This window comes from Lissotriton helveticus, chromosome 8 (genome assembly GCF_964261635.1).
Source record: "Lissotriton helveticus chromosome 8, aLisHel1.1, whole genome shotgun sequence".
Classification (NCBI taxonomy): domain Eukaryota; kingdom Metazoa; phylum Chordata; class Amphibia; order Caudata; family Salamandridae; genus Lissotriton; species Lissotriton helveticus.
This window is the reverse complement of record NC_136069.1, coordinates 229,334,064-229,361,103: the sequence shown is the minus strand read 5'-3', so window position 1 is coordinate 229,361,103 and position 27,040 is coordinate 229,334,064. Positions and strand designations below refer to the sequence as shown.

The following is a 27,040-nucleotide window of genomic DNA, read 5'->3' as shown; positions in this document are numbered from 1 at the left end:
AATACTTCTGTTATACGTTTTAAAATTGTCACAATCAATCACCGGCCTACTCACAAACCTAAATTTACCTTTGTAGATTTACTCACATGTAAAGTTACAACTGCACCCAACAGTTTTTGCTATTTTCAGTGTAAATGTAATACTAGGTGCAGGTATACATGTTTCCACCTCCTCAAAACAGGGGATGGAGTCTGATAGAACCGGATTTACAGGTGTACAGTTAAAACTACTAACCTTTCACACATATCCGGTGGTTTTTGCCACTGGGGAGGTGATATCTCCATGGTAGATTTGTGAATATCATTTTGTAGTACATAAGTAATACTACTAAATGTACTACAAAGTCTAGTTTGTGAATAGGCCTCTCCCTGTGGCCACGCATAACATGTATAATGAGAATCACAACATCTTGAATTAACTTAATAAAATCTTGAAGGTGCCTGTGGGATGCCAGAATGCCACAAATCTAGTTGGTCACCTGCATAACCATTCTTTCAGTCATGAACAATGACGAACATCTAGACAATTGGAGAAAAGATAGAAAAAGCTTATGGATGTAATGCTTAAAATAATCTCAGCCACTGGTAACTATTTGGTCCAAACTCCAGTCCACAGATTTTTTTTTGCCTACTATGCCCATGTCACAGTGACCGGCCATATGCAACTCAGTCTTGACCGCACTCTAAAAGGGACAGGCTATCGAAATCATCTTCCAGCATTCATTTAAAATGTAATTTCCAAAGAAACTGAAAGAGATATATGATAGCAAACCAAATCACAATATAACAGAAACAAGGTATAATGTTAGGAACACACGAGTGGAGAAATCCTACAGCTCCCAGTCTGTGACTCACTGGAAAAGGGGCAGGGAGAGAAGCTTAATACTGGCAATCTCCATTTATTAGCCATGGGGCGATGCCCTAATACACATAAAATGTGGGATAAGCGAAGGTGCTGCACAGTGGAATACTTCATATGTCTCCTCTATGTTCCCTTTCTGTGATCACTGATAGTAGCATGTATTGAAATAATATGTCCTACATTTGTTTGTAATTTCTGAAGCCAGCTGTTTATTTGTTTATTAGGCTCACCGGCGATCTTGCCTGGAAAATGGAAAAATTCAATAAAGTAATTTGTTTAAAACTAAATTTAGGATCAGAAGAGGTCTTACATTAGTTTTTTTAGACAAGGAAGTATTAAGAGACACTGAAAATGTATTGCTCCCCTCTGCTGTATTTTCTGACAGGGCCTCTGTTTCCCTACCTCTGGGCAGCAGCTGTGGCAGCAGCATCCATTGCAAAGTGCCTCATCGCGGTCTCCTCCAGGTATTTCTGCTCCCATTTGATCATGTCGGCTTCCAAGGACAGAATGGTCTCCTCCTTTTCCCGCAGTAGCTCCATCAAGGCTGGTGCATTGTATTCCGGCACAATCGCAGTTGGAGAATTGGGGTGCCTCTGCGGGAAACACCAACATATGAAAGGGAAAGATTAAGAATCAAAGACAATTTGTGATACATAACCATATACTTCTTGCAAATCTTTCCCTAACAAATGAAAACAGCCCAAATCACTTAGCACAAAGACACCTCTGAGAAATGTGTATTGTTATCCCATGCTTCTATGGTTGCATTGCTATTATGAATGGACTTCAATGTCAGAAATGCCACATTTACCACAGACTTCTTGGTTTGTACCCTGGAGATTTGTAACATCTCTCCATCAGCAGGCTGTACACCAGGAATTTTCGGGGGAAATACAGTCAAACCCTGGAGCCAGGATATTTATATCCGAAAGCAAGTGCATGGAACATGCTGACACAGCTGTGGAACCCAACTAATGCACTAAATAAACTCTGTTGGAGCAATCATCATTTTTCTTCTCTGCACCTGAAGATTCCCTCGGGACATGCAGAAATTGCGGCTTTCACCATTAGGAAATAAATCCTTATGTGCTGTTTCGAAGTCTTTGTCAATCAACGATTAATATAGCTTAACTCATTTTACAAAAAGAAGTGAACAGCAGAGCTCAATTGCATCTATCACACAGAAATAATATCCTTGCCACAAACTGGAACTCATACCTCAAATTATTTTGTTTGAAAACAACTCTGGTTTTGTTGGTCGAACATCTTTTAAACCAATAAGCATAACATTTTCATGACAAGAGTATACAAATGGAATGGGGAATGTGGCATTCACCTCTCATTACCAATCAGTGCAAAATCAGATCCCAATCATTCAAAGCGACGCTGCAGCAGAATCATGGGGAGGCCCATGTACCATCATTCACTGTCATCCGTAAACACAGTGGAGGAGAGCACAAGCCCACTGCTACTGCTCATTTAACATACGGGCCAAAAAGCATTTACCATTCTGTGTCGCTCCATCCCCATTGGTTTCTCTGCGGCATTAGTATTTAAAACTTTGAATCGCTAAATTGATATGGTTGAAGAACTGGGAGTTTTACACATCTGGGCTCTGGTCAGGTCGAGCGGCAGACAGCGCATGGGTTATCAGCCTACCTGCGATTGATGTCATTCATTGTCTACATACATCCTTGAGCCGGACGACTAGTGGATTGTGAGGGACCTGAATGCCTGAGATGTCTCTAAGTAGAGACGAAACTTCCTTCTAGAACGTTTATGTCTGTTTACAGGTCCTCCAAGTACATGTAAGCCATACTGCGCGCTATTTACAACCCCTGCAACAACTTCCCGATCTTCCACACATGAACTTCAAATGTACTGGCGTGACATACTACATTAGGCTCGTTTTATAAGCACTTTCTTTGTACTGCGAACAGATGGAGGACCTCCCTGCTCTCGTCCAAATACTAACCAAAGATATGTACGGTGACAAGGATGGGTCAGACCTTTTTCAAGACTTTATACAGTTGGATAGTGTTTTTAACAATGACCTATGCAAAAATAAATAATGAATTCTAGTGAGGTCTCTACCATCGTTCATCAGTATTTTTTTCTGTTTAGCTAAAAAGAAAGGTTTCATGAGCCGCAATTTGTCTTTATCTTGAAATGGAAAGACCAAGAATGTATCAAAACTCTTTAAAGTCCCACCTTCATAAAATTCTCCTAAAAATGTAAGATTGTTTTGCACCCACGAGCAAAACGTGTCCTCTCTGATCCCTAGTGGTGCAGTCTGGCTTCTTTATGGTAGAGGACAAAAGAAAGGGGAGAGAAGTTATGCCCTTGGTTCAAAAGCTTCTACCAATAACTTGGGGGTTGTCTTCGAAATTTCAAGTGAATTCCCAATATTTGATGGTGTTTTGTGGCTAACCACAGAAGTCCTTTCATTGGAACTTCTCAAAGTTTTTTGTACACTGAACTAGAATTTCTGCTTAGTCTCAAGTGACCACACCAGTGCTGGGTTCACATGGGCAGCCAAAACCTTCCTCTCTTTATTAGGGAATACTGAACCTCCTTCATAACTCGAAATGTGTAACACTGATCTTGCCACATGTAAGGACATGATGAAGGATTATACTGAAAAGAGTGTCCATGGGAAACCTGACAGCAAGGCTTTAGAGTCCCGCTGTTCATTCTGTTGAACCATGATACCTTCAGCTTCTTGCTCCTGTGAAAGTTTTTATAAGAAGCTTCCACCGCCTAGAATATTAGGTTTGTAAAGGTCTTTCTGATTTGCTGGGACATTAATACCTAGATGGCAGAACTTGTCTTCAGAACAGGCCAATCTTTTTAGAGTCAAGAACCTATGACTAGCACATATTACCTTTTCACCTTTGGAATTTCATTGTAAAATTAGACACTAAATGGTTGTAATTTGCAAACTAGCAATGGGCAGGATCATTCTGTGTTGTTCAGAAAGCAAAGGAAGTCATCTGCAAACAAGGCTTCTTTATAGTGACCAATCGATAATCGTACCCGTTATCACTGGTGTTTTTAATCAATAGGGTTCTACTGTCTGGACATACAGTAATGGTGCGATATGACAGCCATACTTAGATCCCTCGAGAGCATGATGGATAGTGTTAATTGCAAATTGATATTTATCTTTGTGAATAGGCAAAAAAATCAAATATATGTACAGTTAATTTTTGTGGCCAAATCCACATTTCTGCAAAGTCTTAAGGAGGAACAACGCCAACTTCAGTGAGATAGTTCTCCGGAGCGAGCGAGAAGATCATTTTGATCCTGTAGCACAGTGCTTAATTAACTACACTAAGTGACAGCCAGACATTGTCACCAGCCTGCCTAAACCCAACTGGCATGAGTAGATAAGTATTGGTCAGATGTTTTTTAAGTGTGCCCTAAAGCACAATTATGTACATTGTTATGTCACAGTTTAACAATGCAATGGGGCCACACGAACCCCAGGTTTTAAGGTCTCTAACAGGTTTTAGTTGGAGGGATATTGTGTATATATACCACAACCAAACCCACCTACCTGCGAGAATGAATCAACTAATAACACTTTAGTTAACGGTCCAAATAGTGCAGCTTGAGACGATTTGTAAAAAAAAAAAAGTAGTTGCGAATTAATATGTTTGCGGGTTTATTTGACTTTAAACTGTGATTGAAGTAAGATTACTCATCTCTATGTAACTTTTGTGAGGGTAACAACTTAAGAGCGAGTGACAGCCACACCGGGAGAAAGGCATGTACACTAGTGCTTTGTCAATGTAACTTAGTCTTTTTTGCAACACCAGGTTGTTTAACTCAGAGCTCTATGCATCATGATTTCTTTATTTTGTGTTTATTGGTCAGTCATGAGATATGAAGTAATCAGACTGAACATCTGCAGAGGAAGAGCTTCAGGGATCTTAACATAGGAGTGTTATTATTTTTTTTTAACACACACATTATTGCATTTTCACATACAAGCATTTGCATGCATGTTATATTGTTTATCTACGATAGCATACTTTTAGAAAGCACTGTAATACGTTATGTTATAGGTTATGTTATGTTATAAGAGACTTATAACGCGCACAATTACTCTGGAGTATCCTGGCGCGATCAATTAGGCTTCACAATTATAACCTCAACCAGCATAACCTCAGACTGAACTGAGACAACATGCAGGGTACATTGCCCTTAACGCATGAACATTACACCAGTAAGTCTATGTTCATTGGTATAACTGCATTAACATTAAATCAGTAAGTGTTTGTCCATTAGAGGAAAATGGGTTACCAACATCCAGATACCATCTCTCAAGCATGCTGAAAAAGGCCTTCTGGTCATGGGACTTCTGACCCCAAAAGAGACCAGCATTTAGATGATTGTACCTCATCTGCTTATCCCAGACACTTACTGCAAAAACCGGGTTGTAATCTGTCTGGGACTAAAAATACTGCCATGAATATACTTACTAAGGCCTAACCCTGCATCCCACGGCACGGATAATTTCTCTTGCGAGAAAAAAGTGAACTTAGCTGTCTGCAGAAACTACCAGCGGCATCAGAAATCTTTAACGCTGGGCAATGTGGCGTTTTGCTTCAAACATGAGGGTGTCTAATGCAGAACACCCCTCCTAGCCCAACTCTCTTACCATCTCAAGGAATTAATTTGTTGATTAGCCAAGATGAGTCTAACCGATGTGCTTTGAGAACCATGGGGGACCATCTTGAATGTATTTGCTACTACCCTGGATTTGGAGAGTTTAGGTGCAAATACCATCAGCAACCCATGGTACCTGTTTTTATATTGCCAAATATCAGCCAACTTAATTATACATGTTCTAAATATTTGCATTTTCTGGGATTGTTTATTATACATCTGTACAGATCATGCAACCTTAAGCTCTGCCAATTAATGGGAAAATAGACCTGACTGGAACATATGTCTGTGGAAATGTGCATGCTGGAGTTCATTCACAGATCAATTAATGTACAAGATTTATTCTCGGGGGAAGGCAAGTTCTTTTGCTATGCAGAAATATTTTAACTAGGACCTAACAAGAACACTTGCTTTATTGTCTGTACAAAAACTATAGTACATTCTCTATCATCACATGTTAAGATTTTGTAATATTCCTGAACACAGTTTTATGATTTCATAATCCTAAATTGCCAAAGGAATACAACATTTACCTCACTGTCACATTGTTCCTGTAGTAGACAGTATTGGATATAAGACGTCAAACAAAAAAGAGTATGGTTGTAGTACCTGAGTTCTTGAATGCTCTTGAAGTACCAACAAATGAACCAGAAAATGCATTACAGAAATACTATGTTTACCTGCCTTAATGGGCCTCATTCAAGATACAAAGGGGTTACTGAAAATTCTATGGCTTACATGGGCGATTCACGATCATTCCACTCACCCTTGGGGTTTGGAATCATTACAGTAATGTGGGCAGCCACACAAGACAATTTAAGGCTTGACTTTGATCAATGGAGCAGTTGTTAGGTCGAGCCTAGGCAGCGCACATGCACTGTTCTTCGAGACATGCTGTATGGGCTTACAGCCACCCATTGGCTCTTTATTGGCAACTTGGATTGTCCTTCAAAAAGGCTTCCTCGCTAGAGGTTAATCCTTCTCTGTCCCGCCTTGTTGTAATTTGTATCCTCCAATGGAGCGGAGCCCAACTTTCTGGATATTTACGCTTTCGTTTTATGAGTTGTTTTTCAGGGACTCTTTTTTTTTTTTCTCAGTCGGTTCACTTCAAGCTCTGTTGCGTGCAGTATGTTTTTCATGCTCCAGTGGGGCACCTTCAACGTCTCCACAAACTCCTCCTACAACACTGCTAGCCCGCCTCCACCACCCCCCCAGGTTGCTGCTTGCCCATCCCAAAACATCCCGTTGCTGCTTGTTTTAATGCAATTCGACTGCCATCCCAGGTTCTTAATGGCAAGAGAAAGTGAAAGTCAGTGGTGTCTGGCTATGAGGCATCTCTTCCGCCAAAGGATTATCAACCCTTTCTGGATATGAAGTCTTAAACATCCCATAAACGTACAGTAGTGTGCTGCTCCTAACCAAGTCTATTTTACACGCAGCACGCTTCAACCTTTCAACCCATCACACTCCAAGGTTAGCAGCGTCGTGTTTAAGTCTTTATTTTACAAAAACGGGGAGGGCTGTCCTGGTGCAGCAGACGGGACGAGGCTCGGAGCAACTGGCAGCTGTTTTGGGCCCATGCTACATTTTGTTGGCCTTGAACATGTTGAGGAAAATTATTGCGTTTACAAAATCCACAAATAAATAAACTTTTTCCGTTGAAATCCGTATCTCTTTTCACTTCCTATTTATTCACCCACTGTTGACCTGCCTTATACCTCCATTTTCTTTGTTTCTTTGTTTCTTTTTATCTATATTGCATTCTTTATTTCTTCTTTCCTATAGTCCTCTCGATCGCTCCTATCTATCTATCTGACTACCTATCTGGGTATCTATGTGTTTATCTAGCTCTCTGTCTACTACGACTACATGCACCTCTCACACCCCTTGCTTGCTAAACATATTTCGCAACTTCCCCTGTCTTCCTAGCTCTGTTTATGACTGTACCCGAATTACCATCTCATCTGATTCTGTATGTCAGTGTTTGTGCCCATGCCATATCCAGCCATCCACTCATAATATAAATATGAACGTCTGTCTGTTATTGTTTCCTTTCAGTCCTATCCATGTGTTTATGTATGCCCACCTATACCAGTCAACACCTGTAGTACATCTATCTATCTATCTTTCTATCTATCGCCCTCACTCTATCTATCTATCGCCCTCACTCTATCTATCTATCGCCCTCACTCTATCGCCCTCACTCTGTCGCCCTCACTCTATCTGTCGCCCTCACTCTATCTGTCGCCCTCACTCTATCTGTCCCCCTCACTCTATCTGTCCCCCTCACTCTATCTGTCCCCCTCACTCTATCTGTCGCCCTCACTCTATCTGTCGCCCTCACTCTATCTGTCGCCCTCACTCTATCTGTCGCCCTCACTCTATCTGTCGCCCTCACTCTATCTGTCGCCCTCACTCTATCTGTCGCCCTCACTCTATCTGTCGCCCTCACTCTATCTGTCGCCCTCACTCTATCTGTCGGCCTCACTCTATCTGTCGCCCTCACTCTATCTGTCGCCCTCACTCTATCTGTCACCCTCACTCTATCTGTCACCCTCACTCTATCTGTCACCCTCACTCTATCTATCGCCTTCACTCTATCTATCGCCCTCACTCTATCTATCTATCTATCTGCCTGCCTGCATCAATCTGTCTGTCTGCTTGTCCATCTATCTGTCTGTCGATCTATCTACCAACCTACCTATACCTCAATCATTTTAACTACCATTCTGCAACTATATGGTCCTCAATAGCCCAGGACTCGCACTCTCTTTGAATATGCCTACACACTCCTGCTTTTCTTGCCTTCTCTGCCTACTGTTCGCACACATGCTTTGAAATCCGTGATGTGCTTGGCTGAGGCAGTGAGTGGTAGCATTGATTGCAGCATTTCCAGCCCCCACGTGTTCGTCAACTTCTCCTGAAATGTGCCTTGTATTGAGCTCCTGGCTCCTATTCTGCAGCGTCCTTGCTAAGCCCGCAAAGGCGAGGTCATGCCGGGTACTTCTGATGCGAATTACCTCAGTCCACCTGAGAGAATAAAGTAGGACCTGGGCGAGCCTAATAGCCAGCCACACACAAGGTTCTAAAGAGCTGCTTTAACAGGTACAACTATCTGAAATATTCCGTCTTTTCAGGTTCCTGGCATTTAAGAAGTGAGCTGCAGTGAGATGAGGGCCCATTCAACATAAGATCACTGGAGCAAAGGGGGATGCCTGGTCTCCTAAAATAGCAGAGTAGCGCAGAGAAGTGGGGGCACTCAGATTGCAAATGCCCTCGCCCCTATAAAGTACTGCCCTGGATAGCAGACGGGCACCCTCCCGCTGAGGCACATGTACGTGCAAAACTCCAGCAAGTCGGAATTAATGTCTGAGAAAGTGAACCGCTTAGGAGCAGCTCTTAGTATAATAATGCAGCATTATTTGAATTTCATTTTCACAGTCACACTTGTAATGGTTCTGTTTCCCCTCTCTTCCTGTAGTCGTGAGATGGAGATTAAAGACACACCGCGGGGCAGATATAGGATTGATTTATTCGTACTTTTTTGCTCAAACATATATTTTATTTCCTTCTTTGCATGTTTGTGTTTCCCCTTCCCTGTCGGACATGGATGTCACCACTCCAAGATGGCCGTCGTCTCTCCCAGGCTCTTCAGGGACACCGCTCATTGTCCATTCTCTCTTGCTGTGAATATAATGTGTCGGATTATTGTGTAAACAGACTACAGTTCTCGACATGCTGTGCTGCCACCAGGAAGCTGTGCACATGTGCACTTTGATCATGAGCCATGAGTTGCACATGTGAGAGGTCAGCGGGAAAAGAGCTGCGAGTAGCAACTGGAGTTCTGTGCCAGGTACGGGCCAGAGAGGTGTAACTTGCATCTCCAGGAGTTATGATGGCATCACTGTCGGTGCTAATTAATGGGCACCCTGCAGCTTAGCTGCCATGTGCTGGGCAGTGTGAGGGCATCAAATGACTGGCTGTAATAGCATTTGTGCCATAAAGACTGTGGCTGGCATTGTAAAGGGCATATTGAAGGTCACTCATGCCATTCATTGCAAATGTCAAAATTGAAAAAGGGCATTAATGACTGATAGAAAAAGTGCATTTTACCTTAGACTGTGTATAATAGTCAGTTTGGGGTCTTTAATGACTTGATAATGGCAGGACACAAGTGCCATAGACTACACGTACCAACACTGTCAAAGGACTCGAATTAATGCCTCGTAGTAATAGGGCTAGTATATCATAGATGATTTACCACAAACGTTGATGTCAGGAGAATGTGCTGCATCGCCAAACTCTTATAAGGTCCCAAAGGCAAAGCTTATTGGTTGTGCCAAAACTTGTTTTCACTGCCCTCGCTCAGTAACCATAGGGCTAGGCATATAAGCAAAGGAAGTGGTTGATTGCCTAATTAACAGGCAGAATAAAGGTGTGATAAATTAGTTTACATAGAATAGGGGCGAGGTCTGCTTCTCTGTGTTGTGTGTATTTATTAACAGTTGTAAAGTTAGTTCTTGAATACAGTTTTCTTCACAAAAGGGACAAGAAAAGTCTGCAAATCACACCAAACATGATAAGAGCACATTTTGTCATAGCGGTCAGTGTGCAGGGACAACAACGCCACATTACTTTAAATGTATGTAAATAAAATGTATAACAATGTTGCTTTTTCAGTATAACCTGCAAGACGGGTACCTATACTCTTACCTGCTGCATCCTCAGAGCCTCCAGCTCGCGCTCCAGCCGGGTGCGTAGGCGCCGCTCCAGCTGCTCTCGTTTTTCGCCAGCCGCCTGGAGCTGCGTCAGTGCCTGCTGCAACTTCTCCACCTTCTCTACATAAACCTGCTTCTTCTGCAACTGGAGGAAAGGACCACAGATGCCAGCATTTACACATTCTTAAAAAGCATCACAGAAGCAGAAACATTAATGTATTCATAACCTCAGCATGAAAAAAAACTGAAAACACTGAACTGAATTGAAACATATCTATTTTTAATTGTGATGAGAATACTTAACTCGCTGAATGTGTTATTTTTTTTCTTAACAAATTCATGGTCTGTGAACAAGGACAAAGAAAACATTTTGCTTCATAATATGTTATCATTATGACACTGGAAAGAAACATATACTTGGATAAAGTATAATGTTAAAAATAGTGATATGCGTTCCAAGCAGTGCTTAATTAGAGCCAGTGTTTCCGGTGCTTGCCAATGAAGGAAGGTGGAATAGGACTGCATGGTTACCCCCACTTTTTTCCTGGTGTTTTACTGGTTTTCGACTTAGTTTGACTGGGATCCTGCTAATCAGGCCCCAACCTATCTGCTTTCCCCCTAAATTGGTTGTTCATGTACTTTAGGTACACTCCAGATTGGATTCTGGGGTATCCTTATAAGTCCCTAGTATAAGTCCCTAGTATATGGTATACTATATGCCCAGGGCCTAGGTACCCCAGAGGCCTCTCAGTGGCTGCAGCATGTATTATGCCACCCCTGGGAAACCATTTAAAATGACACAACAGGTCTGCTACAGCAGCCTGTGTAAGGTGGTGCACGCACACCATTCTTAGATATAGGATCACTATATCTACTCCATATCACTGCACATATAAACCTATCAGTCACCCCTATGGCAGGCCTTATCAATCCTGAAGGCAGGGTGCTGGATTTTATGTGAGAGTGTGCACCTGCATGGGCAGAGCCCCTCTGCAGCCTTCAGAACCTCTATTCCAGGGTTATTTGTGATGCACCCAACCATATACTCTTAAGTGCATTATAACCTCGCTGTAAATTCTAACTTTAAAACAGCTGCATGGAAACATGTTGTGTTTGGTGTCAAAGACCTTGGAATCATACCTCCACACCAGTAACTGGTGTGGAGGTATGATTCCACCCTCCTGGAGGGAGAAATATGACAACTCCGGTACACCCGGTACCAGCTTTCTCGACCCTGGCATCACAAGATGGATGCTGCCAGCCACAGACACAAGTCTGCCCTCCTGCTGCTGGACGAAACTCCGGCAGGGGAAGGTTGAACAATAGGTTTCCTGTCAAAGGCAGGTGTGACCACCTCCCAGACAGGCTTTAGTGTATTGGGGCTGGGTGGGTGCACTCCAAGAGTGCTTTGATGTCTGCACTGGGGGCACATTTGGTGTCCCTGTGCATAGTCCAACTCAAACCGGTTGCAGGAGCCATTTGCTCCAGCTCTGGTGTGAAACTAGACAAAGGACATGGGTGTAGCCACCCCTCTGGCCTGACCCTCCCATAGGTGGGACCATAGAGTTTGTCCCACCCCTTCCTTGGGTATAAAGTAGGAACCCCAAACTACAGGACTTTGGATTTACCTGGATGAAACTCTGCTACAGAAAACAAGTACTTAGACGATCTACACTGCGCTAGATGACTGAAGAATCTTCCTTGGAGTGAAGGAGTTACTCCCCTGCTAAGCAGGCACCAAAGACGCATCTGAACGATTTGCATCTCCGAAGCTCCTGAGGACTCCGAAGACTTTTGCAACACAGGAGGTGGGTGTCCAAGTATCCTTGAGGTCGACTAGAGTGCTCAGCAAACCTGAGACCCGTATCCCTCATGGGGACAGTGCGACCCGAACCCCTGGGCACCGTGTACATTTGCAGAAGCATCGGCTTTCATGCGACCCCCTGAAGCTGTGCTTTGGGCTACTTGTAGTCCAGACCCGAAGCAGTGATTCCACTGAAGATTACCAGCCTACACTCCACGAGTGTTCAGTGGGCTAGTATTTAGTGATTCCTCTAGAGGTCCCTTTGCGATCCATGGTCCGTTGGGCTGTGGATCCATGTGAAGGCAACTTTAGCTTTCAGTGGGCTTTCCTGGTTGCTCCAGACGGGCCCTGACTCTCCATCACTTGGGGAGTCACCAGGACCTTGCTGGTCCTCACCGAAGCATCTTTTCTCTGACCGTGTGGGTTGCAGTTGCCAAGGCTTGTTGATCTTCAATCCTGACACTGAAACCCCAGCACTCGACATCCTTTGTGGGACAGCTCACCTGCGGACATTGGTCATCCTCGATGTCTCCTGGTCCCCGTGGCTGCAGAGTCAAGCTTCACCTCTTCTCACCTGAAGCACCCGAAATCGGTGGGCATTCATCTACTGAGCCCCTGGTCACTGACAAGTGACCCAGACTCTATCCATTCTGCTTCCAGGTTTTTCTCAGCTTCGATCCAGGCTCGGAACACACCGGACACTTTTCCTCTTCACGGCAGCAGCACTTTGCAGCATCATGCCATTGAAAACGACGAAGATTCCCGACACCATTTGACACCTATGCACCCGGCTTCCCTGGGTTAGGTAACACGAGTACTCCGGTGCTCACATGGGTGCTGGCCTAAGAACCTTCTAAATTTGAAAGGGTTTGTTCGAAGTCCTCTCCTAAGTGTCCTTAAACTTTAAAAGTCCAACCGCGACTTTCCCATAGAGTTGTACGGAGCGTGCGGCTGTGTTCTTACACTGCACGCGTCCCCCGTGCGTCCCCTGTGTCACTACCTTGGGTGGTTCATTGGGGTCCCAGCGATTCTACGTGCTCTAGGCACTGTGTCTAGTCAAGTCGTGGTTGTTATACCACTTTCTTAGTATATGGTTTGGTCTCCCCCTGGAGCCCAGTGTGTATTGTGCTATTCACTGTCATTCTAGTGATTTAATATTGTGTGCTTTGTTCTCTAATCTCATAAAGAGGTTAGTAGTGAGTGTTTAGTAATAAATACATATATTTTATATATTCCTTGTGTGGTTGTCCTTTCATTTGGTCATTCAGGAGGTCATAGACTGGTAAAACAAGCTGCTTTCATTCCTTCGAGACTTAGCCTGAATGCTGTTCTCCACAGCTACCACTAGGATAGCTTTCTTTAAAGGTTGTCTTTCCCCTAATCATCAATAAGGGTCGCTTGAACAGTGCAAGATGCCCACTTTAATTAGTGGAGGGCATATACCAGGCCAACTTCTCACAGGCACCAGCACTTAATTGTCGACACCAGCACTTATGACAGCTGCCACACAGTGGCAATGTTTGTATAATTTAGAGATGAGCAGAACAGCAATTGTGTAATAATTCAGTATGCATTAAAAACAACCAATACCTGCTATTTTTATAGCTTTGGGAGCCTGAAGTAGGCTGAATTGTCACACTTGTAGCCCTGTGCTAGTTGGCAACACTGGCCAATGGGTTGTGCAAGCTGCAGAGGCCTCCTGACCAGAGCCCTGGCACTTATAATTTTACAAATTAGGGACTGGTTCCAAGAAAAGTTATACTGTCCCACACATTCCACAGTCTGGGTAGGACAGAAATATTGTTGACAAAACCAGAAAAGGCCACTGTGCAACCAGAAGGGCTAATGCACAATGCAAAAGAAAGCATTTTAAAGCTGATCCTAGTGATGAGGAACCCATCCGCCTATTCTAAGGACACTGTTCCATTTCAATCTCTGTAGGACATTCTGATTAATAACTTGGCGAACAAAATGATCAACCAACACATCTGCCAATATAACTAGAAAAAAGAAACCTCCACCTCAAAGACACTCTTTTCAACCCACACGCCCCCTCTCCCCCATATAAGTACTTCCAACATCCCAACATATTTCACTCATACAACTTCAGCAACTAGTAAACAGTAGCTCACAATTCAGGATCCACATCCACTATATTTAGGATAATTATAACACTACAGCAATAGCCTTCCAATGCCTCCCACCGAAGAGATTGTTGAGAACAGTGTGACAACAGAGTTAACAATTTTTAACAATGAATATAGGTTTGGTGGCTTGAGATATGGGCCATTGATGGTATGAGATCCATCATGGCAAAGCTGTAAATAAATTCACACATCATTGGTGGGGAGCAGAAATAACCTTTTTGGCTCTCATTATGAGTTGCTTGGAGTTAGGTGGGGGTACATCAGGGGCCAAGAATGACAATTATGGCTAGTATTCCTGGACCTGAATAAAGCCATTACAACATTTAGTCCCTGGAATGGGGAGTAACTATGTGGGCACTGAAATACCACCTGAAAATCAACATGTTTTCCCTGATTTACCACCTATCCTTACTAAGTGACAAATATCTACATGGGGGCGGTGCGGGTCAGGTTGGTAGTGTAGCAGCAAGTAGGCTGCGGGGACACTGGGAAGCATTGTTTGCTGGAGGGGGTTGATTGGGGTTCAGATGCAAACCAAACCAGTCTTTTCAACCTAGAAAACAGGCCTGGATCATATAATTTTTGGCCTGCAAACACCGGACCACCCATAGTTGCCCAGACTGGTATCACCTCCAGGAATACTGCTCAGCGTAACTCGTAAAGATTGCCCTTGGATGATAAAAAGTGATATTACAGGCAACAAGCAATCACTTAACTTCATTTTGACTGGCACAGGCCAAATAAAAATTGCTTAAACATTCGGATCTACATGGGGCGCCCCCTTTCCACGGAGCCTTCTTCGCCTAATTATATTCCTATCAATAGCCGCTTGTGCGACTTACTAGTGGTGGCCAAAGCTGCACTCTGCAGCTGTAGCAATCTGCTAATGTCTATTAAAACAACTCTAAGGTAGCTACCCTTTCTACTGATTCTGAGGATCTTCTATCCAGAGATTTAAGTAGTCTCACAGAAAAGGATTAAAAGTGGGAGGCACAAGGGATTAGGGTTCTGGGGGTGAATATGGGAACGATAGACCAAAGCCACTTTCTGAAGCTTCAGTGGAACGCTTTTCTGGCTTTAAGTAACTGCGGTTGAAATGGAAATTGATTTCTCTGCTCTGGCAGACAGCTGGCACATCTTGGGAATAGATATTTTAGGGGTACAAATGCTACTAATCGCTAACTACATCTTGCAATGACTCACAGTCACCCACAGTCTCTACACCCTCCACTCCCCTAATCTAAAACTGATGGGCTATGGCAACACAGAAGAAGAGGAGCTGGGGATGGTGGACAACTCAATGAGGATGACCGTAACAATAAAGTAGAAGTGAAGTAAGGTGCAGCTTTAGAGCAGTGCTTAATTTGTAAAAAAACAAAATAAGAGTCCGGTCCCTCGTCAGGAGGCCACTTCACCCATTGTCCCTACCAGTGCCGCCAATGACAGAAACAACACAACTACCAAACATCACACACTATAAGTGTAACAATTCAGTCTGTTCGAGGCCCCCAAAGCCATACTTGGGCTTCAAGTATTAGTCAATTCTAATGTATATTGATTTAATAAACAACTGTTGTTGTGTTCATCTCTAATTTAGACAAACAGTGAAATCATGTGGCAGGATGTCGTAATTCCAGGTGTTAACAATTAAGTGCCGGTGCCGAGCACTGGAAAGCACCGGCTCAATTTAAGAACTGTTTAGAGGAGTAGTTAAGTTATGCTGGGCAACAATGCTTTGGTCTCTACATTGTAGTATACTTACAGTAATCCCCCTTCCAACTTTTCCCACCCAATGACCTGCATTCAGATTTATGTATTAGGCCCTATTTAAGCCAAGCTTGCTACTGTTACCAAAAGCATCATGAAGCATGGTGCTCCCTGACTGCCATACCAAACCCTGAGTGTCGCAGCTGCTCTTGCAGGGCTGCCAGGACACAGCATCGTTCATTAGTCAATGCCGCCATGTCCCACAATCAAACTGGGAGCTCTTATCATCATGGAAAGCTTCTTTAGCCTTCCATAGCCCCCGTCGTCTCATGTGTTTGGTTTTGTGCAGTAGAGAGAGTCAGAATGTATAGGACCACATCAAAACCTACGGCCTGGGATTTGGAATTTATCGGTTGCTATAATTTGAACCAATTCTTACTTTTTGGGGAATAGCATGTTGATTTTGGATTTTACAGCAACAAAATCTTGATCTGCCAAAGTTCACCAGGCATGCAAACCTTACTACAACCAATAAATACTGGGTGCGATGAACATCGTACCATTTACAACTGCAATCTCGGCACAAACAGGTGTTTGCACATAGTTAGTACTTCTACAGGCCAGTTGGAACCAGGCCCATAATGCAGTACAAATTAGAGTGTGAAACCATATTTTACTAAGGGGTGCTGGATGACTTAGGCACATGTACAACATATAAGCAAATATTTCAGCAGTGGTTCGATGATTATAATGTGGGCCAAAGTCATGAGTGTCAACAAGTCCTTGTCAATTGTCACCATGCTGGGAAGCGCAAGGGAACTATGTTATGGGCCTTTGTCCATGGCCCAGGCTTGCTTGGCTAAAGGCCAGATGTATTGTTGCAATTTTAGCACAGATCCTATAGACTATAAGCAACATGTATCAGTATTTCAAATAGCGACTATCTAATTGTGATTCTCTGCGAATCGCGATTAGGTAATCGCTATTTGAATGTATGAAACTCCATGAGTATAATTTAGCATTTCTCATTGGTTCGCTAATTGACCTACCTCATTAATATTAATGAGGCATGTCGCAATTTCCGACCCATTAGGAATCGCAAAAATCAAAGGGTTGGTGGCCTGCTGGGGTCAGCAGACCACCATGTCTTTGACTGATTTTAAATAAAGCAATCAATTCTTTTTAATGCAGCCAGTTTTCATTAAAGGAAAAAAAAATGAAAACCTTTCTTTTTATTTTTCAAGATCAGGCAGTGGTCCGTGGGACCACTGCCTGCTCTTAAAAAACATTTTTACGAACATTCACAAAGGGAAAGGGGTCTCTTGGGGAGCACTTCTCATTTGCGATTGGGTTACCACCTACTTGAAGTAGATGGTAAAATGTGAATGTTTTGCGACCGCATTGCAGTCACAAAACATTCCTACATACTACTGTGATTCGGTATTAGGAAGGGATGCCCTTAGCACGCCCCTTCCTAATACCGAATTGGTATGTATTCGCAATTCCAACTTGCGATTCGGTAACATGTTACAGGATCGCAAATTTGAATTCATACAAACCAAAATGCATTATATCGTTCGCAAACAGCCCGATTCTGTGAATCAGGCTGTTTGCGACTGGTAAATTGCATGATACATATGGCCCTAGATTTTAACTGACCTTTCAACAAGTCACATGGTCAGGTAAGACCTCAGGAGCTTGAGGCACTGCTGCTGCACCACAGCGCTGTGGCGACATGCAGGATTACATTTCTTGGGCCGGCAGCAAATTAATGAGCATAAAGGAAGCACAAAGAAGACGTTGTTCTACAATTTACAATGCCTCCTATATAAACAGAAACACCATGCCTCTGCTCACCTCCTCTTCCAGTCTGGCCACTTTACTCTGGGCGATACCCAGCGCCTGGTCAAGGCTCTCCATATGCCGTCGCTGGTCCTCACTTGCGGCACGCAGGGTGGTCACCGCGGCTTCCAGCTTCTCCCTCTCTTTCAAGTGCTCTTTGTCTGGAAACGAGAGAAAAACAAGACCAGCTCTATCAGAACTAAAAGGATCTGGGAGTCAGGCCAACTTACCTCTGGCACTCAAGAAAAAGCAACAGCTGTTAGCTTTATTACAGGACCTCTGTGTTCACAGCCCTGGCCAATGTGGATTTTAGTAACAACAGTTACACTGAAACAATGCTCAGCTTGGCACTGTTTTCGAGCCTGAAAAGGGCTCCTTCATGGGAAGACTATGTTCCTTAAGTGATATTCCTTTTATGCTCAAAATTGATGCAATTAAGAGCACCTCTGAGGAACTCAAGCCGCCAATTGGGACAGAGACGCGCCTTTACAAGGATGAACTTTAATATACTATAAAAGAACTAACACCAGCCCCAACTGGACTCAAGAAGCCATCACAAACACACAAAACCAACTGTAAGGGAGTTCAACAATTATTAATACCATGGTTCTGATGGGAGAAATATGTAGCTCAAATTCCACGTTGTGGCATGAAAGTCTCCACAAAAGGCCCTACTTTAAAGCTGCACGAGACTCTATGGTGATATGTGCGCTTAATAAGTTCCTCTTACTTGACTGGACATGCAACAGAGATGCTGCAGAATGCATTTAAATAGAACAAGCTTCATGAAAATAAATATACTTAAAAAGAATTGTCCACATGGTCCCGACATACATCCACTAAGTGGAATCTCCAGATCACCTCCACGTTACTAAAGAAGGTTTGCGATGAAAGAAGCAAATTCTGAATTTGAAAATTTCCAAAGACAATCCAAGAATTGACGGGTCCGTCTACAGCCCACTGCATCAGAGGAGGACAGTGTTTTGTACACTAGCTCCTTGATTAAAGAATAGTTCACACCCAAGCTGAATGCGTAGATGCACACAATTATCACTTAGCAAATGTAAAGTCCTATCGGACTGTTGAAATTTAGCATGTGCCAAGTGCATCTGCAAATTGAGGAATTCTCCAAGATTGTGGAATTTCTACATTTGTGGTAGATTTCGTGTTAGGGGTGGATTTGTGGGCATTTACAGGAAGACCTACCTGCAAAAGCTGGTGAACTCTCTCAAGCTTGCAAGTTTCTGACATTTCACGTGCAAGGAGTTTCCACACTGGAAACATATGAAACTGTACTCCAGTCAAAGGCAGGGCACTGGACGCCCTGCCCTGTCCTGTTGGACTCCATCACACGATGGATCTCCACGCCTTTATGGATAGCAGGTCGCATAGCATTAATAAAGATGGTCATATTACCAAAACTATTATATCTTTTTCTCAATATTCCCTTATCGCGAGGCTGTCACTTCTTCACCACTCTAAAAGACACAGCTCATTCGCTTGGCGTTTGGAGTAAAACAACCCAGATTATGATGGGACGTGGTCATTGAGGTTCGAAGCCCTGGAGCTATATTTCCTATTGGCCCAGGCACACTTCACAGCATACTGTTTTCGGGCCCTCCCCCCACCCCCTTTATGCCTCACCAGGCCATAGAGCAGGGATACATGGCACCAGCCCCCAAATTGCATTTTTGGGGGCGTGCTCTCATGAAACAAATGCGGATTTCTCTACGGTTGCCTGCACCTTTGCTGCTTGGCATGGATTAGCCAAATTGTTAAATAATCCTCTGCTCTACTCCACGCTCCTGCTGCTACCCTATCACCCTCTGCCCCCAGTGACACACGAGGTGGCCTGCCGGCAGATGCTTCAAAAGACTGGCATGACTACATGGGGAGGCATGTACGAAGGGGGAACCTTTCAGGGTCGAGAGGCTTTCTTTGGGGTTGACATGCCTACGACGATGGAGGTATCTTGTACATTAGACTAAGGCACAACATTAGGGCATTCACCACTGATTTCCCTTCGGAACCACCCATACTGACCCCTTTACATGCATTACTCCCAATTTCTAACCCTGAACAAGTAGTGTCAATGCTGTATTGTATCACTCAATCAGAGCAGGCTGAATTACAGGGAGGTTTGCGACTAGATTGGGATGCCGAGCTGAGAATATCCCTTAGCGACAAACAATGGTTCTACTGCTGTCATCAAACTGGGCGAATATGGACCAGCAGCCGACTACGTATTAAACATTATAAGTTCTTACACCGTATCTACTACACCCCAGCCAGACTATTCAGGTAACGCTTATTTTCAAATGACAGGTGTGACAGATGCGGCGTGGAGGGAGCCGACTTCCTCCACCTGGGGTGGCCGTGAGAACACAGATGACGGGTGCCCAACTAAATCTCACCCCACTCATTGCTTTGCTAGGCTATACGGAGGACGTGGAGGTATCAGTTAGAAGATTTATTTCACTTGGGTTGATGATGGCCAAACAGACTGGGAAAAGTAGATGGGGTAGGGGGAGGGCCCCTAAGTTTAAGGACCGACTGCAGGACTTAATATATTGTCAAGAGCAAATGACTATATATTCGGAACAGTTACCATCGACCTCCCAGCCGAGAGATGTTTGGGATCCCTTGAGGTCATAGTTGTTACTCAACCCCCTTGATGTGGCTAAGCTGTCCCTTTGGGACTCCCTTGATGCTGGGCGGCTGAGAATGTGCCGTGTGGGTCCAGTCCGGCCTCTGGCTTCATGCGTAATTACTGAAATGGCACTCCTTGGGGGCTCCTCTTCTTCTCCCTTCGTTTGCCTCCTTTGGCAAACTAAACTTTGCAGGGTACTGGCCACAAAAACGTTATCACCGCTCTCCTCTCTTGCTATGATGTGGGATGGCTGTAGACAGGCTTTAGCAGAAACGTCATGAAACAATATGTGAAAATGCACACAATGTTGGTGTCTTCTGTGTCTGTTGAGTTTGTAGTTGTACTAACACCGACTTAAAAACACCATTCGTAATTGTACTAACACTCATTTAAAAACACCAATAAAAAATGTTACACAAAAAAAAGTACGTGCCAGGGCCCAAAGTTTTGTTTGATGTCCACAGCCAGCACTATCCAAGGTCTTCCTTGCTTTCTCAATTCGTCACTGTTTTTATTCCTTTCTCTTCATCTTTTTCCCTCTTGTGTTTTTCTCTTGCTTGCTCTGAATCAAAGATGGGTGAGGAAAAATTGGTGCTGATCCTCAAAAATAAATGCTGGTGGATCCAACTTGAATTCACCTGCTCAAATTAAGTTCTATTTCAAACATGTGGCTTTTAGAATCAGGTCCATAAAGAAGGCAAGGACCTTGTTTGCCTGAAAAAAGGTACACATTTTTAGGTCTGAGTTTTGAAACTGCAGTTGTAAAACAGACCTTTTGCTAACAATACACATAGAGTCAATCAATCAATCAATAAGCATTTGTAGAGTGCAGGACTGTCACCCCTATGGGTATCTGAGTGCTAGGGATGCGGCTTCTCTGTTTAAGAGCAAGGTCTTGAGTTTCTTTCTGATGTCCACCAGGGAGGATGCTGTTCGAAGCTGGAGGGGCAAGTCGTTCCAGTGGGCTTTGGGCCCGCCTCTTTCAACAACTGTCTTTCTTCTACCAGTCATTTTTTGTCATTGGCTTCACACTTTGTCAAGCACGTTGTGGCTCAGCCCGGTGGAGAATTTATTTTTCAACTAACACTATTGACTGGTTGGATGCATGCTTTTACGCCATTCAAGTGCTTGCACTGCACAATAGACCACTTTACAACTATAACCTTCTCTGTATACTGCTACTGGCTTCCTCCTGTGCATTGTACTCTAATATACTAATGCTGCATGCGTTAGCACATTTAACCCAGACTTACTGGCTTTGACAATGATTGTTAAAACAAGTAGTCATGGCTCTTACCGACTTTAGCTTCTCATTAAACATTTTATTTCAAAATAACTACAACCGAAGAGCTCACTTAGCACATGAGCTCACCCAGCTCAGAAGATTTTATTCGGCAGAAGTATTCCCATCAAAAAAACATGGCTGAGCTCAAGTAGTGTGTTACACCATTTGCTTACTTCTATTGCTGAACTATTTTTGCCCGGTGATGTCAGTGAAATGCTTATCAAAGATGATCAAGTAGCACTCTGTATAGCCTATAAGGTTTCCCAAAATTCTGGTACTGCCTTCCTCAGACAAAAGCTGGCCTGGTATCTTCCCAGCAGAACTCTTCGATCCTGCAGTGCAAAGCTCCTGACAGTGCCCAAATTCGAAAAAGCTAACTGAGGAGGCTGATGTTTAATCTTGGGCGCTGTCAAGACTTGGACTAATTTACTTCTTTCCATCCTTCCTCCTCTAGGGCCAGATGTAAGTAATCCCAGATTACCGATTCTTAAATACCTAATCATACCGGTTCGGTATTTAAGAACAGGCAAATGGGATGTAGGTAATTTTTCCTAAAAAATTACCGAATGGGTAAGTTTCGGTAATTACCGAATCGGTATTTACCGATTCGGTAATTGCCATTCATTCCTATGGGCCTGGAGGCCCATAGGAATGAATGGCAATTACCGAATCGGTAAATACCGATTCGGTAACTGGGGGAAACATTGAAGGGTGGCAGGGTGTCACTTTGACACCCTGTTGCACCCCTCAATTGTGCATGGGTGCACATGATGCAGACATACATGACCTAAGGGCATGTATGTCTGCAACATGGCACTGTTGGAAAAGCAAAACAAATGCTTTTTCAAAGGTTTTCATTATTTACCACCAACTTCTACTTGTTGGTAAATAACGAATCCTTAACTGAGGAATGCACTAACTTGAGTGCTTCCTACATCCTGGATTCGGTAATTTACCGAATCGGTAGGTTAAGAATTCGGTATTTTACCGAATCCTTAAATTACCGACTCAGTAAAATACCGAATCCTTAAAAAATGCCACCTACATCTCAAAAACCCAATACCGGTCGGTAACGGCTGAAATTCGGTCATTTCGGCCGTTACCGACCGGTATTGGGCCACTTACATCTGGCCCCTAGTCTCCTGGCTTTTAGGAAGGTCTTGAAGACTTGGTTTTTTTCCCATTGGGTTGACTAGGTTCTGGTACTAGGAGCTAGCGCCTGGATGCCTTCAGGTAGCTGTGCACTTTACAATAACCCAGTAAAAATAACATTAACATTAATCCTTATCTAGGAAAAGTGGTAGTGTTATCAAGGTTAACAAGTCAGGAAGATAGGATGGAAGATTCTCGCACTGTTGAATCTTCTTATGTTGAAGGAATAGAGACAGTTTACAGGATTGGGCCCAAATGAGCACCGCCTGGTAAGACGCGTTGTAGGTCAGTTAGAGCAGCAGGAGGATGAGAATGGGTATGTGCGTAGCATCACAAAAGCAAAGCGCATCATCTCGGTACTGTCCATAAAATGGTCAGAAAGCTGCATTTGTGTTGACCAGAAGGTTGTGTTGGACTGGTCTTTCAATGTACTTCGCCAAAAAAGGGCTACTAGACATTAGGTGGAATGTTATGGATAGGTGGCTAGGAGGAGCCCGACAAGGGGGCATATGGTATGAATCTTGTTCAAGTACAAATAGTGTTCCATAAAGCATGTTGGGATCCAGGGTTTTCTGTCTACTGGCACTATTTATAGAAGTCCTGTCTTATAAAAGCAGCTTTCAAATAGCAAATTACACATAGGTCCTGATTACGAGTCTGGCGAAATGAGATTCCCACACAGAATTCTGCCCTCTCCTGCTCTTCCTAGGACATAAGTGGTGTATCTGATTGAGGTAGCAATCCTCTTGTAACCACTCATGTATGATTTTATAAATGACATCAAAATCCTTTCGCTCTTAAGCACCAATACACAGATCAGCCATTGTGAAACTGCACTATGCCCATTCGGCTGACATGCATTTGAGCATTAATACATTTTTTCAATCAATATACTATACTAGTGGCTTGACGGCTGCATGCGTTAGTGAGTCCTGAAGGCATCTGGTTCAAGGTCATGCTCTTCAATCAGGAATGAGAATGATGCTGACATGAAGTAACATTTAGCACGCTCCCTTACACGTTTTGTATTTTGTTTGATTGTCCAATCAGTAGTTTCCTACTGTTCAGACCTTGAGGTAGGTTGTTAAATTCCCAATGCCAAACTTGGTAGGTTTTACCCTGTATCTAATGACTTTGTTCAGATTAAAGGCCTTGGTGGGATTACTGAAGCACAAAGACATGATGGAGTCACAAATGCATAGCGTAGTCAGAGTTCGTTGAAATATTAGACAGCCTTTTCCGCGCTCGCCGTAACATCTATACCAACGACAGCCATCCAGTCCCCAGCGGAAATAATGGATGGTCACTCGCTGCTACTGAATTGACAAAGGAATCCTAAAATTTATTGTAATGGAAGTGAAGGTTGTGAACCACTGTTTCGGTATGAACGTTTATATGTGTGTAGCTATGACAACAGTTAACTCAAATCACGCTTCGCAGCCAAGTGTAGCTCAACTCAATTTAACATTGCAATTTCAGCCCGTTCCATTCTGCAAAGAGCTGATCATTGCATTGATGTTTGCGTCTTGAAACTCACATGCAGCTAGTTTATTTTGTGCACAAGTCATAATACTTACTCGCGACATTGTGGTAGGCAAACTGTTCCTGAAACGGTTCACTTGTAGATGCAAACCTACATCATATTGCAGTTAATCTTCATGTTTAATAGAGGATCGGGAATGGAAGGTGGATAAATAAAAACTTCCAAAAATTACTGTGCATAAAAGTGTATAATATTTGTACTAGCTCTGAGTGGGGGTGCTGCGCCTGATGCATTGACACTGTGCATCCTTGTCAGGACCTATGGCTGGCTCTGGCTCAGCAGGGAGCTCAGGCAGATGTACGGTGTTAGATACCATGGGTACCTCAGGGATATTTCTCATCTTATGCACCAAGGATAGCCCAGGGGAACCCTTTTGCTAGGTTCCATGGTTGCCTCAGGGATAGCTCTCATCTTTTGACCCAAGGAGAGCCTGGAGGAACCCAGTGTTGGATACCATGCGTACCTCAGGGATATCTGTCATCTTATGACCCAAGGCGAGCCCGGCAGAACCCCGGTGTTGGGTACCATGCGTACCTCAGGGATATGCCTCATCTTATGACCCAAGGAGAGCCTGGGGGAAACCCGGTGTTGGGCATCATGCGTACCTCAGGGATATCTTTCATCTTATGACCCAAGGCGAGCCCGGCAGAACCCCAGTGTTGGGTTCCATGCGTACCTCAGGGATATGTCTCATCTTTTGACCCAAGGAGAGCCCGGAGGAACCCAGTGTTGGGTACCATGCGTACCTCAGGGATATGTCTCATCTTATGACCCAAGGAGAGCCCGGCAGAACCCCGGTGTTGGGTACCATGCGTACCTCAGGGATATGTCTCATCTTATGACACTAGGAGAGCCTGGGGGGAACCTGGTGTTAGGCCAATCCAGAACTTTAGGGTCAGCTCCAGTAGAGTAGACTACTGTGGATGTTGTCATCCGATGGAAGGGTCCCAGCCCCGGTACTGATGCTTTAACTAGGAATGATAGATGGCCAGGATCAGGGGTCTGTTCACACTCTTGGAGAGTGGCAGGCCTCTCAATGTCATTCCCCAACTATACTGCATGAGTTCTATCTCATGACAAAAATATTGCATGTACTACACAGGCCTAACTGCTACATTGCAAAGTCAATGTAGCATATGGAGATGTGGAGTTAAGGATAGTAAATACATACGTACCTTTACAATGTAGTGGTTGGCGATGCAATAGGCGCAGTATTTTTGTGGGGCAACAATAACGACCTGAATATAGAGTCACACATTGCCCCCAAAGGTGCAACAATTTAGTTCTTCAATGCCCTACTCCAGAAAGTAATGGCAGATGAAGTGAAGTGTGAAACACACACAGTGAACAACATCTTCTGAAATGTGCAGCCTTTACGTTCAATAACACGCAACACAATGGAGCTGAGGAACGAGTAAAAGAACACTGTGGACACCATGCAACTCCTGGCCTTAATACAAGGAGAGAAGTGCCAAAGATATGCTCCAGGAGGGATACACACAACTGCTCATCTCTCACAGTGTATTAACAGCCCATTAAAAAAGCATTAAACAGTGCCAGGACAAAGGAGGGTCTCTGGGCAGCCCCGCACAGCGGATTCTATCGCTGTTGCGGACCATTACATTGCCGCCGCCATTCCCCGGAGGCCACTGGCCACGCCCACCACTTCAGGCCACGCCCCCCGCAGGTATTTAGCACGCTGATCACTAGCGCGAGCCAGAGGCCACACCATCTCCTGAGGCGGAAAGCCGGGAGAACGCTAGGATCTGCTGTTTTTAAAATTGTATGATTACCTGTGTTTTTATCTGCACACTCGCTTCTTCCTGAGCATTTCCCTGCTCTGGGCAGCCCCGCACAGCGGATTCTATCGCTGTTGCGGACCATAACATTGCCGCCGCCATTCCCCGGAGGCCACTGGCCACGCCCACCACTGGCCACGCCCACCACTTCAGGACACGCCCCTTCCGTTTTCCCTCCCTTAATACAATGTGCTTTCCCCGGACGCGCAGCGGACGGGTGCAGCGGGCGCGCCAAAGGCTAGCCCGTCTGCGCCCGTCCGCGACAGACCGGGGCAAGCGGCACGCCACTATGCCCAATTCCTAACATATACCTCCACACAACTGTGTGCCGTCAATAAAAACTGGCCACTGAACTCTGCAACATTGTCTTACGTTCAACACCTTGGTATTGCTGTCCCCAAGTCTATCACACCTGTTCCCTCCTCCCCTCCTATTGCCGCTCTCCTTCTGAATACAAGGTCAGCCGTCAAGCATCAGACCGAAATATTTGATCTCTTAGACTCTGACTCCCCGGACTTATTGTTTTTAACCGAAACATGGTACAGGTCTGACTCCCTACCAAGCATCCTGGCAGCCCTCCCGCCTCATTATTCCATGCTCCGCTCAGACCGCTCGGAGGCGAAAGCAGGCGGAGGGGTAGCATTGATTGCCCGTAAAGAACTTCATTTTCAGACACTCACATCGCCCACGATACCAGCAGCTGATTGTCTTGTAGCCCGCTCCACTTCTTTCAAGATCCCAATCACTTGCGTATTAACATATCGGCCACCTCAACCATCTCCAGGTTTTCTTTCTGCCTTCCAGGACCTATTGGCTACCTTAGCAGTCAATAGCGCCTCTGTTCTCGTTCTGGGTGAT

The 27,040-nt window shown here is 44.2% G+C and overlaps 1 protein-coding gene across 2 annotated transcripts in view; it reads right to left on the bottom strand.

Annotated features, from left to right (window-relative positions):
* The window catches only part of AMOTL1 (angiomotin like 1), a 431,088-nt gene that overhangs the window by 34,884 nt on the left and 369,164 nt on the right, over positions 1–27,040 (bottom strand). For both annotated transcript variants that reach the window (XM_078656975.1, XM_078656976.1), the window contains 3 exons: positions 17,769–17,914; positions 10,249–10,398; positions 1,264–1,454 (listed from right to left, as the gene is read on the bottom strand). In XM_078656975.1, coding sequence (XP_078513101.1) covers positions 1,264–1,454; positions 10,249–10,398; positions 17,769–17,914 — 487 coding nt within the window. The remainder of the gene's footprint in view (positions 1–1,263; positions 1,455–10,248; positions 10,399–17,768; positions 17,915–27,040) is intronic.